The sequence below is a fragment of the Eubalaena glacialis genome, chromosome 11 (assembly GCF_028564815.1).
Source record: "Eubalaena glacialis isolate mEubGla1 chromosome 11, mEubGla1.1.hap2.+ XY, whole genome shotgun sequence".
NCBI lineage: Eukaryota > Metazoa > Chordata > Mammalia > Artiodactyla > Balaenidae > Eubalaena > Eubalaena glacialis.
The window spans coordinates 91,859,338-91,877,002 of record NC_083726.1 but is presented as its reverse complement, the minus strand read 5'-3'; the positions used below and the strand labels follow the sequence as shown (position 1 = coordinate 91,877,002).

Below are 17,665 nucleotides of genomic sequence, written 5' to 3'. Positions count from 1 at the left end.
TTGTCTTCGATTGCTTTTACATGAGAAGATCCTTCTCCATCCATAACTAATTGCTTATTTTTTAAACTTTTAATGGCTTAAGAAAAATGCTTAACTCTTTAATCAACTGTTCTATGAGGTGAGAGAGAATATAATTTATATTTTCCTCCCTGATTTGTAATGCCAAATTTATCACATATAAATGCCTTATAGTTTCTTGGGCCCCTTCCGGTCTATTTATTTCTAGTCATGTGTGTCTATTCTTGTAAGAGTACTACCCTGTTTTAATTATCATTATTTTAAAGTATGTTTTAATACTGATAATTCACCTCATCATCTGGTCATTTTTTCCCCCAAAACATTTTCAGCTAGTTCTGTTTATTTTAAGGATAAACTTTAGTTATTATCAATTTCCTCCTCACTCTCCAAAAACAATTCCCATTGGGATTTTGCTAGATTTTGCTATATTTCTAAATTAATTTGGGGTGAATTAATGTTAATTTTGTCTTCCAGTTTTAGAACATGGTCTTTTCTCTATTCAGATCTGTGTGTGTGTGTGTGTGTGTGTAAATTTCACATTTGCACAATAAAACTCACATTTCATTTTTAGGTTATTCCTAGTTACATGGTTTTTGTTGCTAATTATGACTGAAGTGATTTTTCCATTATATCTTTTAACTAATTTTTACTGGGATGGTTTTAAGGATACGATTATTGTATCATTAATTTATATCTATTTTTTCCTAATTTGACCTAGTTTTAAGATAGATAATACATTTTCAATATTAAACTATTTGTGCATTCTTGGGATATAGCATAGTTGGTTATGTTAAAAATATTCATTCAATAACCTATTGACCTCAAAAATTGAGTTAACCCCTAGAGGCTGTGAGTCTTATGTGCAGAAATTGAAATAGAGTCATAAAATTTTTGTGGAAGAAGATAGGAAATATTACATATGTTTTGTGAACTAATTCTAAGTAAAGAACAAATTCTAAGTAAAGAACAACAGATATATAGTTCATTAATTCTATAAATTATAACTGATATAACTAATGTACTGTTTTCCATTTTTCTTTATTTCTTTGTTCTTCCAAACTGTGTGTTCTCCAACACCCCATTGATGGAGAGGCAATAGGGAAACAACAGTCTAATCTTTTCTTCTAAGCACCACAATCTTAAGAATATGAATTAAAATGTATAATTCTAATTCGAACACAGCAGAAGCTTGGTTTCTTTTATATTGGTTAACATGCATTCTCTCATTTAATTCTCAAAGTAATCTCATGAAGCAGTACAAGTAACAGGTATTCTGTAAGGCAAGAAAGCAAGAAGCATAGATAATTTCCAAGGATACTGGGCCTAGATGCTATACTCTCCCCACAAGAAGCTAAGCCCTTATTGATGTTATGTTGACTCAGGACCAGGAAAGCTCCATGTTTACTAACATTCCCTTAAGTAGAAACACAAAGATTGTTAATACACCTGCTTCTGGGACGGTAATGTAAGCCCGAAGAATAAAAGGACAGTGGGTTAGCAATTGGCTATTTTATCAACTCTGGCAGGGCTCTACCTACGTGGAGAGTGACACTGGCATCTGGGTCCTTTCTAAAGAGTCAAAGGCCAGCAAAATGCCACACATCCTCTCCCTCTGGGAGTCACCTTGTTACCTTAGGCATCTGTATCTCTGACTTAAGCAAATTGGGAATTTTTAATGCCCATGTATCTGTGTGTGCTAGTGATGGTGGAGTGTCTCTTCTTTTAAATCACACAAAAAGTTACAGGTAGATTATCTTCATGTCACAAATGAGGACAGTGATTCTTAGAAAGCTTTGGGAACATTCCCAAAGTCACTGAATTACTCTGTGGTAGAACTGTGATCTACTGGACCCAGGACCGTCAGATTCCAGAACTCTAGGCTGCTATATCCGGGTATATTGGGTAACATCAGTCAGCCAGCCCAAACCCTGTTTCCATTTCCCTTTTCTCTAGTCATCTCCCAGTCAGGTATGGCCATGTGACAAATCTGGCCAAAGTGACTTAAATTTGCTACAGGATTCCTGTAAACGTATTTGCTTTCTCCTTGGTGATAATCCTTCCCTGTGCCCCTTCTTCCTTTTTCCTCCAGTGTAATGGTGACAACTGAGATAGCCATTATGGAACCACTAGGAAAAGGCCAAGAGAATTGCAGTAATGCCAGTCTTCACAGAGTTGAACTGTTGAGCTGGTGGTGCATCTGCATCCCTCTGGATTTCTCTTTCTTTCAGAATAATAAATTTAAGTCACTGTAATCAGGTTTTCGGTTACTATCTAATTGACAAACCCATTTAATGCCTTTCCTGTGAACATTATTTTGCCTGATTAATATTATCTTCTCAATTTTCTTGCGTTACATTTGTCTAAGACTATTCATCCTTTATTTTTAGTATTTCTGGGCAAGTGTAATCTAGGTATGACCCAAGTAAACAACATATAGTTGGGTTTCCTTTTTAACTTAATCAGAGAGTGTTACATTAATTTCAATTACAATAAAAAATAGTAACAGTTAGGCTAGTTCAATATCACATAAGAAGAGACTAATTTATGTCATCTGTAATTCACACACTGAATATAAAACGCTCTAAGAATATTTTGTAAAAGAAAATCAATAGCATAGTTCTTCACAGGAAATTAGTTACCTATTAATTTTTTGCCTGATCCAAATCCTTCGTAAACCCACAGGTGACCCTGACAGGCCAAGGGCATTGGTTGCATCTGGAAGTTGACAATATCAAGGCGAATGATGTGATTTAAAGGGGCTAATAATCTCCAGTGGCAGCTGTAGCACAGATGAAAGAAAGTCAGAAATGATTTCTAAATAGCATATGTTGTTGTTTACTTTGTTCATAATTCAATGCATCACTCAGTGAGTCACTGTTATTGACTCTACCTGCTTCTTCTGTGCTTAAGGTGAAAGAAAGATTTAAACTATAACAAGTAAAAATATTTTCTAATACTGAATTTGTCAAAAGTTCACCCATTATGGTGAATGGTTGGTCAATCACTTGTATTTTATAAATTCTGATTGGCAGCCTATAAGAGTTAAAGAATATTCTTTTCCCAAACTTCCCCAAATCACATAAATTTACTTAGGATTGATACTACATGAATCTTCAATTTTTTTGTTTCTCATTTTAAATTTATTCTAATGTTTAATTCAGGGAAGGTTCTCTTTCCACTGTGGCATTTTAAGAACCATTTATTGAGTACCTACTGTGTGCAAGAAGCTTTTATGTACATTACTTCAATCTCCAAAACTCTTTGATAGAGATTTGGCTTTCCACTTTACCTAATAAATAGTCTCTTTTGTTAGGAAAGTAAAATTTATCAACAGTATTTATTAATGTAATCTTATATTCAGTTTTCATATATTGAAGGCCTCAAATCAGGGACTATCTCAAAGTCTATTCTTTAAGGGAAGGAAGTAGAAAATAATGCCTTAAGCAAATAACAAATGTCCCTGCTTGTCAAGGGATCATCCATCAACTTCTTCCATTGTAGTAAACATTCTTTCCTCACCTCATAGTGGTTCTGTGAAAATATCTTGGGATTTCTATGATTCCTGTTGGTTTGGTCAGAATAACATCGTCACAAGTGGTCACATGCTCTTGGTTTGAACTCTGAAGAAATTTGGTAGTTTTACTGCCCTTTGGACCTAGAAATAAGGAAGAAAAGGGATTGAGGTAAAACTAATTTTTAAGAGGCTTGTTATATGCCTTTTCAGATCAGAGCTATCAGCTTTCCTCCCTAATTGTTTTAGAAAAAAGTTAAGAGGAGGTGGTTAGTTTCACTAAAAATTTTCTATCTGCAACATTCAAAAGATACAGAAAACCAGCACCTCTCTCAAATTATCTTTGGCACAGCCTAGGGTCTATGGAAGATAAAGTGTGATAACTATAGAAAATGCAGGTTCCCTGCACAATTCCATCTAAAAACAATATTCATTTTGAAAAAAATTTTTATTGAAGTATAATTGATTTACAATGTTGTGTTAATTTCTGGTGTACAGCAAAGTAATTCAGTTTTACATATATATATATATGTATGTATATATATATATATATATACACACACACATATTCTTTTTCATATTCTTTTCCATTATGTTTTATTACAGGACATTGAATATAGTTCCTTGTGCTATACAGTTCCCTGTTGTTTATCTGTTTTATATATAGTAGTTTGAATCTGCTAATCCCAAGCTCCTAATTTGTCCCTCCCTGACCCCCTCTCCCCTTTGGTAACCACAAGTTTGTTTTCAATGTCTGTGAGTCTGTATCAGTTTTGTAAATAAGTTCATTTGTATCATATTTTAGATTCCACATATAAGTGATATCATTTGATATTTGTTAAAAGCAATATTCATAACACAGTTCTTTAGGAAAAAACTTTCATATGATATACATGCTTTTCTTTATTACTCACTTAACTTTTTTCCAAATGTATCTCTGCAATGCTTTTCAGTGCCAAAGAGAGAACCTAGCTCTTGGTTACCTATGTTCATCAAGAGTCAGAAACCTCACTAATTACATGTTTGAAAATGCAGTGTGAAAACTCTGAATTGCATGAGTTTACATTTATAATGCTAGCATCTACTATTTGTTTAGTTTGTTTTCACAACTCATTCTAACCTTTTATTATTATAATATCACTATAAAGAAAACTCTAATACAGAGATAATAAATTGTCCAGAGCTAATCAGCCAGCTAAGATTTAGAACTCAAATCTTTCAATCCACAAAAATTATGGCTACAGAAAAGGATCAGTGTGGTGTAAAATCACAATCACAATAAAAAATGCTATCTTGCAATCAGTATATCTTAGCCATGTCCAGAAATCACAATTCTGAATGATTTACAAGTCTATCAGCTTATTTACTGAGTAGTTTTTCCTCTTGGACCAGACCAATAGCAGATCACTTAAATAGATTTTCCCTTCAAACATAAACTCGTTCCCCACGGAAACATAATTTTTCTTACAAAACAATGTGTAAGTTTTGAAATATTCCTAAAAAGAAAAACATTGATTTTTCACTTTATAAGTTTACTAAATGACCAAACATACCTTGGACTCTAAAGACAATATAATTTATGCCAAAAGCACCTTGCACACGGGAATGAAATATCACCCTCACCAGTGGTCCAGAGCTCACGAAAATCATTGGGTAAAGCCTTCTCCCACATAATTCACCTAGGTTAAAAAAAAAAATCAAATTTGATAAAAAACAAGAACATTTGCTTTTTTAACAGTTCTCTAATTTAGGCGTAGCAATTACTTAAACTCCACTCTGCCAAATGAGGAGCAGGGTTCCAGAACTCAAATGACTCACCCAAAGTCACAGACTGATGGTGGGGAGTCAGGATTGGAAGCCAGGTTCAAAAATTCAATACCTATTAGAGTCAGCTATGTCACACTGCTCCCTTGAAGGACAATAGGTAGCAAATTACAGTCGACTATGTCACACTGCTCCCTTGAAGGACAATAGGTAGCAAATTATTTTATCTTTAAAATAAGGCTGATGTGCCATTTTTCTCCTAGAAAAGTAACCTGTTTATTAAATATATATCACTGTGAAAATCCATGATGGACAACTTTTTCTACCTGAAAATTTATTCTTTCCCTACATCCAATCTTCTTTTGACCACTTTACTTTGAGAACCTAAGTCAAAGACAGAACATAAAATTATAACCATAATTCTAAAATGATTCAGAGGGCTGATTAAAAAGGTATAGAAAGAACCCTTGACTTTCTTAGAATCAAAGTCACCTACTATTAAGAATAATTCAGTATCATTCTGTAACATTTATTTAAATGTCACCTGCTCAGTAAGACTTCTGCCAGTTATACTGCATACAACTCTATGGCACCTGCATCCCAGATGCTTCTTCTCTCCCTTCCCACCTCATTTTCCCCCAGCCCTTCTGTCTAACATATTATATATTTTATTGCACTATGTGTCCTCCCCCAACTAGAATATAAGGTTGGTAAGGGCAAGGATTTATTTTGTCCATTTTGTTCACTACTGGATGCCCACAACTGAGAAGGGTCAGTCCCTGGCCCACAGTAGGTATTCCGTATATATTTGTAGGGAGGAAAGAAGGGAGAAGATTATATACAAGAAGAAAAAAACATTAGTTGGCATAACATCTTAGGGTAAATGATGTTGAAATACTATTTGAAGAATAAGCAAATATTTATTTATAGCAAGAAGAGATGAACGCAGCTCTTGAATGGTTTCTGGCTCCCACAGGGAAAAACATAGCATTTTACAGTGTACTAGAATACTACCTGACTTGAGTAAGAGGTAATATTTCTATCATAGTCCTACAGTTCCATCTGAAGGAGAGAACAATTCCACAAGTTTCAAGCTGACAATTTCAAATCAAAGAAATGCTACGTTGAAAAATTATAGGGGTTCCCCAGGTAATCCACAACAAAGTCAAACATGGTTTTCAGTAGGACAATGATAAAGGCAAGTTTTCCCAGAAATCATTTATTTCTATATGAGAATCTGGTATATGATAAAGATAGCTATAAATTAGAGAGAAAATAATTTTTTTTAAAAAAGGAAGCAGCCATAAGGCCATTTTACCATATGAGAAAATATATTTCAGCTGGATTAAGCTTGTTTGAATTAAAAAATTTCTGACCTCGGATTGGGAAATTAATTTTTAAAAATAAAAGCAAAGAGAAAATCAAAGATCAAAGATATATATGAATGTATTTAAACCAATAAATTTAAAAATATTTACATCAACATATAAATACACAAAATTTAAAGGCAAACGACAACCTTATGAATAAGTACTTGTAACTTATAACAAAGGAAAAAGTATTATATAATATATATACATATATATAGCTCTTATAAACCAATAATAAGATCAATACTCAAATTTAAAAATAGATGGTAATGACAACAAATTTAAAAATACAAATAGCTAACCAACACATGAAAAAAATTTATCCCCATTAATGATTTTTTAAAAAGTACAAATGCTTATTAAATTGATAATATCAGGTTATGGGCATGGTGAAAGAAGCTCTTATGTATTGCTAATGGCAGTGAAAAATGATTTAGTCTTTCTTTTTTCTTGAAACAAGTATTTAATATATTTATTTATTTATTTTTAAATTTTATTTATTTTTGGCCACATTGGGTCTTCGTTGCTGCACGTGAGCTTTCTCTAGTTGCAGCGAGCGGGGGCTACTCTTCATTGCGGTGCACGGGCTTCTCATTGCGGTGGCTTCTCTTGTTGCGGAGCATGGGCTCTAGGTGCATGGGCTTCAGTAGTTGCAGCATGCGGGCTCAGTAGTTGTGGCTCGCGGGCTCTAGAGCACAGGCTCAGTAGTTGTGGTGCACAGGCTTAGTTGCTCCGTGGCATGTGGGATCTTCCCGGATCAGGGCTCAAACCCGTGTCCCCTGCATTGGCAGGCGGATTCTTAACCACTCTGCCACCAGGGAAGTCCCTGATTTAGTCTTTCTGAAGAATAATTTAGTAGTATGCATTCATGCCAAAAAAAAAAAAAAATGTTCTGAGTCTCTATTATCCCAATTTGGGGAGACATAATAGGGAAAAATAAATAGCCAGATCCCTGTTCTCATGATGCTTTCATGTGAGTCAGATAAGTGAAGAAGATGATTTCAAATACAGACCACTGTTACAAATGAAATAACCAACAGAATATGATAGAAAACGACCGTGGGAGGTGAAGGATGATGCTACTTTAGACTAAGAAGGCCTCTTTAAGGAGGTGACCTTTTAATCAGTCACTCATTTATTAAATGCCTTCATTTTGTCCAGCACCGTTCTAAGCACTGGGGATTCCTGAAGTGAAGAGATGAGTTTCAGTCCTCGAGAAGCTCATTTCAGTAGGGAAGACACTGACATGAAAACATGAAACAACATCATAGGTTAGAAGACAATAATGCCAAGAGAAGGGCCACTAAGAAGTAGAGAGGTGGGAGTGATGCAATTCACATCAATCAGGTAGGCCTCATTAAGAAGGCACATTCTATGTGGAGAAAAGGGAACCCTTGAACACTGTTGGTGGGAATGTAAATTGGTGCAGCCACTGTGGAAAATAGTATGAAGGTTTCTCAAAAAGCTAAAAATAGAACTATGATATGACCCAGCAATTCCACTCCTGAGTATATATCCAAAAAAATCAAAAACTCCAGTTCAAAAAGATACATGCACCCCGAAGTTCATAACAGCATTATTTATACTTGCCAAGATATGGAAGCAACCTAAGTATGAATGGATAAAGAAGATGTGATATATATACACAATGGAATACTACTCAGCCATTAAAAAGAACAAAATTTTGCCATTTGCAGCAACATGGATGGACTTGTAGGGCATTATGCTAAGTGAAATAAGTCAGACAGAAAAAGACAAGTACTGTATGATATCACTTACATGTGGAATCTAAAAAATACAACTAGTGGGGGGGCGGAGTCAAGATGGCGGCATGGGAGGACATTGAGTTTGCGTCTCCCCAAAACTAGGGCACCTGCTGGACGCTGGTGGGGGACCTCAACACCCAAGGAGACGGGAGGAACCCTCGAGCGACCAGGTAGGACACGGGGGGAGTGAGAGGGGAGGAGAGGTGGAGGCTGGACAGGACCGGTGCCCCTGAGGGGTGGCTGGGAGAGGGGAGGGGTTCCCTCGCCTGGAGAGACCCTTAGGGGCTCGGAGGATCATGGGGGAGCGTGCCTGGCATTTCTCCTGCCCAATTGGGCCCCAGGAAGCTGGCTGGGCTCCCAGACTGGGTCTGCTGCCCTCTGAGGCCCCCTCCGGGCTGTGTTGGACCTAGGGGCATAGGAGGGAGGTGGGGAGAGAAGAGGAGAGGCAGATGGGGAGGGGCCCTCCAGGATCAGAGGACCAGGGGAGGTGCAGAGGGTGTTTCCCCCCACCCACTCAGGCTCTGGAAAGCCTGCTGGGCTCCCAGGCTGGGTCCTCTGCCCTCCAAGGCCCGCTCTGGCCACGGGGGACCTAGGGACATAGGAGGGAGGGAGGAGGGGGTAAGAGGAGGAGAGGCAGACCGGGGGGACCCTCCTGGGCCAGGGGATCAAGGGGAACATGCCTAGTGTTTCCCCTGCCCACTTGGGCCCAGGGAGCCTGCTGGGGTCCCAGACCTGGTCCTCCACCCTCCAAGGCCAGAGGCACTCCTGAGCCCCTCCTGCTGCCTCAGCACCGCCCCCCCCCACAGGGCCTTTACCAGTGCTGTGGGTCCTAAGCATAGGCCCTACCCACCACCTAAACCCCACCCCTGCCTAAGCCCAGCCCCCAACAGCCAAGGCCTTTTCCAGCTTTTTTTCCTCCTCTTTTTCACTATTGTGCTTCTGTTTTACCTTCCAGTTGTTGTTTCATCTATATTTTTATTTTTTAATTTTTTCTAACATATTTGTTAGTTTTCTAATCTTATTTTATTTTTTACTCTTTGTTCTGCTCCTTTTTTTTCTTTTTTTTCCTTTTTTTTACCGCTCCGCTTGGCTTGCAGGATCTTGGTTCACAAGTGGGGGGTTGTGCCTGAGCTCCTGTGGTGGGAGCTCCGAGTCTGAACCACTGGACTAACAGAGAACCTCAGACCCCAGGGAATATTCATCAGAGTGAGGTCCCCCAGAGGTCCTCATCTCAGCATCAAGACCCAGCTCTATCCAACAGCCTACAAACTCCAGTGCAGGAAGCCTCAGGCCAAACAACCAGTAAGACAGGAACACAATCCCACCCATCAAAAAAAAACACAAAAGACAACAAAAAAATATGTCACAGATGAAGAAGCAAGGTAAAAACCTACAAGACCAAATAAATGAAGAGGAAATAGGCAACCTACCTGAAAAAGAATTCAGAGTAATGATAGTAAAGATGATCCAGGATCTTGGAAATAGAATGGAGGCACGGATCGACAAAATACAAAAAATGTTTAATAAAGATCTAGAAGAACTAAAGAACAAACAAACAGAGATGAACAACACAATAACAGAAGTAAAAAATACACTAGAAGGAATCAATAACAGAATAACTGAGGCAGAAGAACAAATAAGTGAGCTGGAAGACAGAATGGTGGAAATAACTGCCAAGGAGCAGAATAAAGAAAAAAGAATGAAAAGAATTGAAGACAATCTCAGAGACCTCTGGGACAACATTAAAGGCACCAACATTCGAATTGTAGGGGTCCCAGAAGAAGAAGAGAAAAAGAAAGAGTCTGAAAAAATATTAGAAGAGATTATAGTGGAAAACTTCCCTAACATGGGAAGGGAAATAGTCACCCAAGTCCAGGAAGTGCAGAGAGTCCCATACAGGATAAACCCTAGGAGAAACACACCGAGACACATATTAATCAAACTAACAAAAATTAAATTCAAAGAAAAAATATTAAAAGCAGCAAGGGAAAGCAAAAAATAACATACAAGGGAATCGCCATAAGGTTATCAGCAGAAACTCTGCAGGTCAGAAGGGAGTGGCAGGATAAAGTGATGAAAGAGAAGAACCTACAACCAAGATTACTCTACCCAGCAAGGATCTCATTCAGATTTGATGGAGAAATCAAAAGCTTTACGGACAAGCAAAAGCTAAGAGAATTCAGTACCACCCAACCAGCTGTACAACAAATGCTAAAGGAACTTCTCTAGGTGGGAAACACAAGAGAAGAAAAAGACCCACAAAAACAAATCCAAAACAATTAAGAAAATGGTCATAGGAACATACATATTGATAATAACCTTGAATGTAAATGGATTAAATGGTTGAACCAAAAGACACAGACTGCTGAATGGATACAAAAACAAGACCCACATATATGCTGTCTACAAGAGACCCACTTCAGACCTAGGGACACATACAGACTGAAAGTGAGGGGATGGAAAAACATATTCCATGCAAATGGAAATCAAAAGAAAGCTGGAATAGCAATACTCATATCAGATAAAATAGACTTTAAAATAAAGACTGTTATAAGAGATAAGGAAGGACAATACATAATGATCAAGGGATCAATCCAAGAAGATATAACGAGTATAAATATTTATGCACCCAACATAGGAGCACCTCAATACATAAGGCAAATGCTAACAACCATAAAAGGAGACATCGCCAGTAGTACAATAATAGTAAGGGACTTTAACACCCCACTGACACCAATGGACAGATCATCCAAACAGAAAATAAATAAGGAAACACAAGCTTTAAATGACACAATAGACCAGATAGATTTAATTGATATTTATATCACATTCCACCTGAAAGTGGCAGAATACACTTTCTTCTCAAGTGCACATGGAACATTCTCCAGGATAGGTCACACCTTGGGTCACAAATCAAGCCTCAGAAAATTCAGGAAAACTGAAATTGTATCAAGCATCTTTTCTGACCACAACGCTATGATATTAGAAATCAATTACAGGAAAAAGACTGTGAAAAACACAAATAAATGGAAGCTAAACAGTACACCACTAAATAACCAAGAGACCACTGAAGAAACCAAAGAAGAAATAAAAAAATACATAGAAGCAAATGACAATGAAAACATGAAGACCCAAAACCTATGGGACGCAGCAAAAGCAGTTCTAAGAGGGAAGTTTATAGCAATTCAGTCTCACCTCAAGAAACAAGAAAAATCTCAAATAAACAATCTAACCTTATACCTAAAGCAACTAGATAAAGAAGAACAAAGAGAACCCAAAGTCAGTAGAAGGAAAGAAATCATAAAGATCACAGTGGAAATAAATGAAATAGAAACAAAGAAAACAATAGCAAAGATCAATAAAACTAAAAGTTGTTTCTTTTTTTAAAAAATTTTATTTATATTTTTGGCTGCATTGGGTCTTCATTGCTGCATGTGGGCTTTCTCTAGTTGCAGCAAGCGGGGGCTACTCTTTGTTGCAGCGCACAGGCCTCTCATTGAGGTGGCTTCTCTTGTTGCAGAGCATGGGCTCTAGGCACACGGGCTTCTGTAGTTGTGGCTCGTGGGTTATAGAGCGGAGGCTCAGTAGTTGTGGCACATGGGCTTAGTTGCTCCACGGCACGTGGGATCTTCCTGGAGCAGGGATCAAACCCGTGTCCCCTGCCTTGGCACGCAGATTTTTAACCACTGTGCCACCAGGGAAGTCCCAAAAGTTGGTTCTTTGAGAAGATAAACAAAATTGATGAACGTTTAGCCAGACTCATAAAGAAAAAAAGGGAGAGGAAGCAAATCAATAAAATTAGAAATGAAAAAGGAGAAATCACAACTGACACCACAGAAATACAAAGGATTATAAGAGACTACTACAAACAACTATATGCCAAAAAAATGGACAACCATGAAGAAGTGGACAAATTCTTGGAAAGGTACAATTTTCCAAGACTGAACCAGGAAGAATTAGAAAATATAAACACACCTATCACAACTAATGAAATTGAAACTGTAATTAAAAATCTTCCAACAAACAAAAGTCCAGGACCAGATGGCTTCACAGGCAAATTCTATCAAACATTTAGAGAAGAGCTAACACCTATCCTTCTCAAATTCTTCCAAAAAATTGCAGAGGGAGGAACACTCCCAAATTCGTTCTACAAGGCCACCATCACCCTGATACCAAAAGCAGACAAAGATATCAAAAAAAAAGAAAACTACAGACCAATATTACTGATGAACATAGATGCACAAATCCTCAACAAAATACTAGCAAACAGAATCCAACAACACATTAAAAGGATCATACACCATGAACAAGTGGGATTTATCCCAGGAATGCAAAGATTCTTCAATATATGCAAATCAATCAATGTGATACACCATATTAACAAATTGAAGGGGAAAAACCATATGATCATCTCAATAGATGCAGAAAAAGCTTTTGACAAAATTCAACACTCATTTATGATAAAAACTCTCCCGAAAATGGGCATAGAGGGACCCTACCTCAACATAATATAGGCCATATATGACAAACTCACAGCAAACATCATTCTCGATGGTGAAAAACTGAAAGCATTTCCACTAAGATCAGGAACAAGACAAGGATGTACACTCTTGCCACTCTTATTCAACATATTTTTGGAAGTCCTAGCCACGGCAATCAGAGAAGAAATAAAAGGAATACAAATTGGAAAAGAGGAAGTATAACTGTCACTGTTTGCAGATGACATGATACTATACATATAAAATCCTAAAGATGCCACCAGAAAACTACTAGAGCTCATCAATGAATTTGGTAAGGTTGCAGGATACAAAATTAATGCACAGAAATCTCTTGCATTCCTATACACTAACAATGAAAAACCAGAAAGAGAAATTAAGGAAACAATCCCATTTATCATCGCAACAAAATGAATAAAATATCTAGGAATAAACCTACCTAAGGAGGTGAATGACTTGTACTCAGAAAACTATACAACACTGATGAAAGAAATCAAAGATGACATAAACAGATGGAGAAATATATTATGCTCCTGGATTGGAAGAATCAATATTGTAAAAATGTCTATACTACCCAAAGCAGTCTACAGAGTCAATGCAATCCCTATCAAACTACCAATGGCATTCTTTACAGAATTAGAACAAAAAATGTTACAATTTGTATAGAAACACAAAAGATCCTGAATAACCAAAGCAATCTTTTTTTTTTTTTTTTTTTTGGTAGAACAAAGGGGAAGTGATATTTTAAAAATTTCTTACATTGCTCTAGCTACCCAAAGCAATCTTGAGAAAGAAAAACGGAGCTGGAGGAATCAGGCTCCCTGACTTCAGATTATACTACAAAGCTACAGTAATCAAGACAGTATGGTACTGGCACAAAAACAGAAATATAGATCAATGGTACAGGATAGATAGCCCAGAGATAAACCTACGCATATATGGTCACCTAATTTATTTCAAGGGAGGCAAGAACATACAATGGAGAAAAGAGAGCCTCTTCAATAAGTGGTGCTGGGAAAACTGGACAGCTACATGTAAAAGAATGAAATTAGAACAATCCCTAACACCGTACACAAAAATAAACTCAAAATGGATTAAAGACCTAAATGTAAGACAGAATACTATAAAACTCTTAGAGGAAAATATAGGAAAAACACACTTTGACATAAACCACAGCAAGATCTTTTTTGACCCACCTCCTAGATTAATGAAAATAAAAACAAAAATAAATAAATGGGACCTAATGAAACTTAAAAGCTTTTGCACAGCAAAGGAAACCATAAAAAAGATGAAAAGAGAACCCTCAGAATGGGAGAAAATATTTGCAAACAAAGCAACGCACAAAGGATTAATCTCCAAAATATACTAACAGCTCATGGAGCGCAATATCAAAAAAACAAACAACCCAATTAAAAAAATGGGCGGAAGACCTAAATAGACATTTCACCAAAGAAGACGTACAGATGGCTAAGAGTCATATGAAAAGATGCTCAACATCACTAATTATTAGAGAAATGCAAATCAAAACTACAATGAGTTATCACCTCACACCAGTCAGAATGGCCATCATCAAAAAAATCTACAAACAATAAATCTTGGAGAGGGTATGGAGAAAAGGGAACCCTTTTGCACTGTTGGTGGGAATGTAAATTGATACATCCACTGTGGAGAACAGTATGGAGGTTCCTTGAAAAACTAAAAATAGAACTACCCTATGACTCAGCAATCCCACTACTGGGCATATACCCTGAGAAAACCATAATTCAGAAAGGCACATGCACCCCAATGTTCATTGCAGCACTATTTACAATAGCCAGGACATGGAAACAACCTAAATGTCCAACGACAGATGAATGGATAAAGAAGATGTGGTGCATATATACAATGGAATATTACTCAGCCACAAAAAGGAACAAAACTGGGTCATTTGTAGAGATGTGGATGGACCTAGAGTCTGTCATACAGAGTGAAGTAAGCCAGAAAGAGAAAAACAAATATCGTATATTAATGCATATATGTGTAACCTAGATAAATGGTACAGATGAGCCTATTTGCAGGGCAGGAATAGAGATGTAGATGTAGAGAAGAGACATGTGGACACAGGTGGGGGAGGGGAGGGTGGGACGAACTGGGAGATTAGGTTTGACATAAATACACCGCCATGTGTAAAATAGATAGCTAATGGGAACCTTCTGTACAGCACAGGGAGCTCAGCTCAGTGCTCTGTGATGACCTAGATGGCTGGGATGTGGGGGGAAGGGAGCTCCAAGAGGGAGGCGATATGGGTACACATATAGCTGATTCACTTCATTGTACTGCAGAAACTAACACAGCATTGTAAAGCAGTTATACTCCAATGGAAAAAAAAAAAAAGAACTAGTGAATATAACAAAAAGAAGCTGACTCAGATATAGAGAACAAATTAGTGGTTACCAGTGGGGAGGGTGTCAATATAGAGATGGGGGAGTGGGAGGCACAAACCATTGGGTGTAAGATAGGCTCAAGGATGTGCTGTAGAACACGGAGAATAGAGCCAGTATTTTGTATTAGCTATACAAATGTAAATGGAAAGTAACCTTTAAAATTATATTAAAAAATGTCAAATCAAAAAAAAAAAAAAAGGCACATTCTAGTCAAGACTTGAGTAGATGGATGAGGAAGAGCTCTTTGTAGAGCTGGGAGAGGTAGATGGACAAGGGCCCTGAGGGGAGAGCATGATGCGCTAAGGGAGAGCGAGGCAAAAGGTCATCCTAGGGAGTCTGGATTTCACTACAGCTACCAGGAGATCTCGAGCCATTTTATTCAGGGTGGATGGGGAAGGTAATCTGATCACAGGGGGAAAATGTGCAATGTGGGATAGGCAGTTAATCGTTTTCTCTGCAGTCTAAATGAGATAGTATTTCTAAAGAAAGATCCTTTAAATAAATGTTTGAGCCTTCTAAGTCAATAATTCAATCTCTCAGAATTTATCCTGAGAAAACAATCTCAACCTCAAAGCAATTCCCTGGCCTCCGTATACTCCTGAATGAAGCACGTGCACTTGTGTGTGAATCACACACACTCAGAGTAACATACATAAACTTTTCTTTCCAGGTATCCCCATCAACCAAATTATTTCCAACTCCTTCCCACCTCCCCCTTTACTGAGAGCCAAAAAGCCTGTATTACACCTATACAAAGAACAGGTGGCAAGTTTGCTGAACAAAACCAGGTTTGCCCGTACAGGAAATGAAATGACAGTTGGCATGTTATTAGCAAATCCTTTTAATTCTACCATTTTAAAAGCCTTTAATGTATTTTGCTTTATCTGAAAATTCAGCACCTTACCCCCTGCATGATTTTTAATTATCTTAACCCCTCCTGTGTCTTACACACGTTTCTGGCATTCTGGCATGGCATGGTTCTGCTATGTTTGAAGAAGCTGGGTTCTCCCGTCTTTTTTTTTTTTTTCCCTAATACACATACATACAAACACTTCCACTCAACCTTTAGTATACCTGTTTTGTAAATCCAAATTTTGAAAATATTAAATGTGCCTAGGAAAAAAGTCACGCCTACTACATGAATCAACATTTCAGTATTATTACCAAGTCAAACTCTCCCTTTGATCATAAGCCGCCTACACAGAAAAGGCTCCCAGCACAACGTATAAATGCCCCTAGGGTTTACCTGACATCCTTCTCTCATTGCGGTTTTCTTCATAAATAGTCAGAACTGAATCGTGACACACATGAGACCCAGGGAGTGACAGATACTCAACCGTAAATTTTGCCATACTGCTTGGTGAAACTCTGAGCACCCAAGAACATTCCAGTTTTCCTCTATAATCCAGTGGATATCTTGGAGAGGAAAAAAAGCCTCTGGGCTCTTCCAGCTCCACTTCAGAGTAACAGCCTATGATTCAGAACATAGGGACACCAGGGACCACATAAATAAGACAAAGAAAAATGAGATTTTATCATAAACTTGAATAATTTAGGCTTGCAAGAAGAAAATTAAAACAATTACCATCAGTTACAAGTTCTTGGGTAAAATGATCATCCCATTTAATGTGTCCTACTTTTGTGAAATGAGGTTGTAGAAGTATAATTTAAACAATAATTACTTAAAATGACTTTTAACTGAATTTTAAAAATTTCTTAGAAAATGCACAGTGGACTGCATTGCATCCAGCCTGTTTTCGTTTTTTTCCTTCTTTGAGATGCAACTGAAGATCTGTTCCTAAAAGCTTCATTGATTTCACTGAGCGCTTATCTTGCTGGGACAAATGATTACATTCATGGAGCTTGTGACTGAGATCAAGAAAAGGAACTGAATCATATAAAGTCATGAATTCCCAACCACTCACTATTTATTGTAAATGGGGTAACAATTTCAAAAAACCATTGCTAAGATACATTAATTCCCTTGTATAAAAAGCAAGTGGTGGGAGTGGGTAGGTGTTAAATATGGCAGAATCCTAACACTTTTTCTCATAGAATATTCATAGAAGTAAAATAAAACAATACCCTTTTATATGTAAAACTTTGGAAGTTCTTTGGTATGCATAAGTATTTCTGAACACATACAAATGAGAAATATCTTCTCTGCATTTTAACAATGTTCATTTTCTAATAGTCTGAATGGGACAGTTCAAAGAACACACTTGATGGTCACTACACCACAACACTTACTGACCCTCATCATGGGTCATACCATCCCTATTCTAAGTGCTTAACATGCATTAACTTACTTTGGCAC

At 37.3% G+C, this 17,665-nt stretch overlaps 1 protein-coding gene across 1 annotated transcript in view; it reads right to left on the bottom strand.

Annotated features, from left to right (window-relative positions):
- Positions 1 to 17,665, bottom strand: part of OVCH1 (ovochymase 1) — a 65,445-nt gene that overhangs the window by 5,782 nt on the left and 41,998 nt on the right. Inside the window, 4 exon segments of the mRNA XM_061206673.1 lie at positions 2,658 to 2,797; positions 3,538 to 3,673; positions 5,083 to 5,208; positions 16,595 to 16,819. Coding sequence (XP_061062656.1) covers positions 2,658 to 2,797; positions 3,538 to 3,673; positions 5,083 to 5,208; positions 16,595 to 16,819 — 627 coding nt within the window.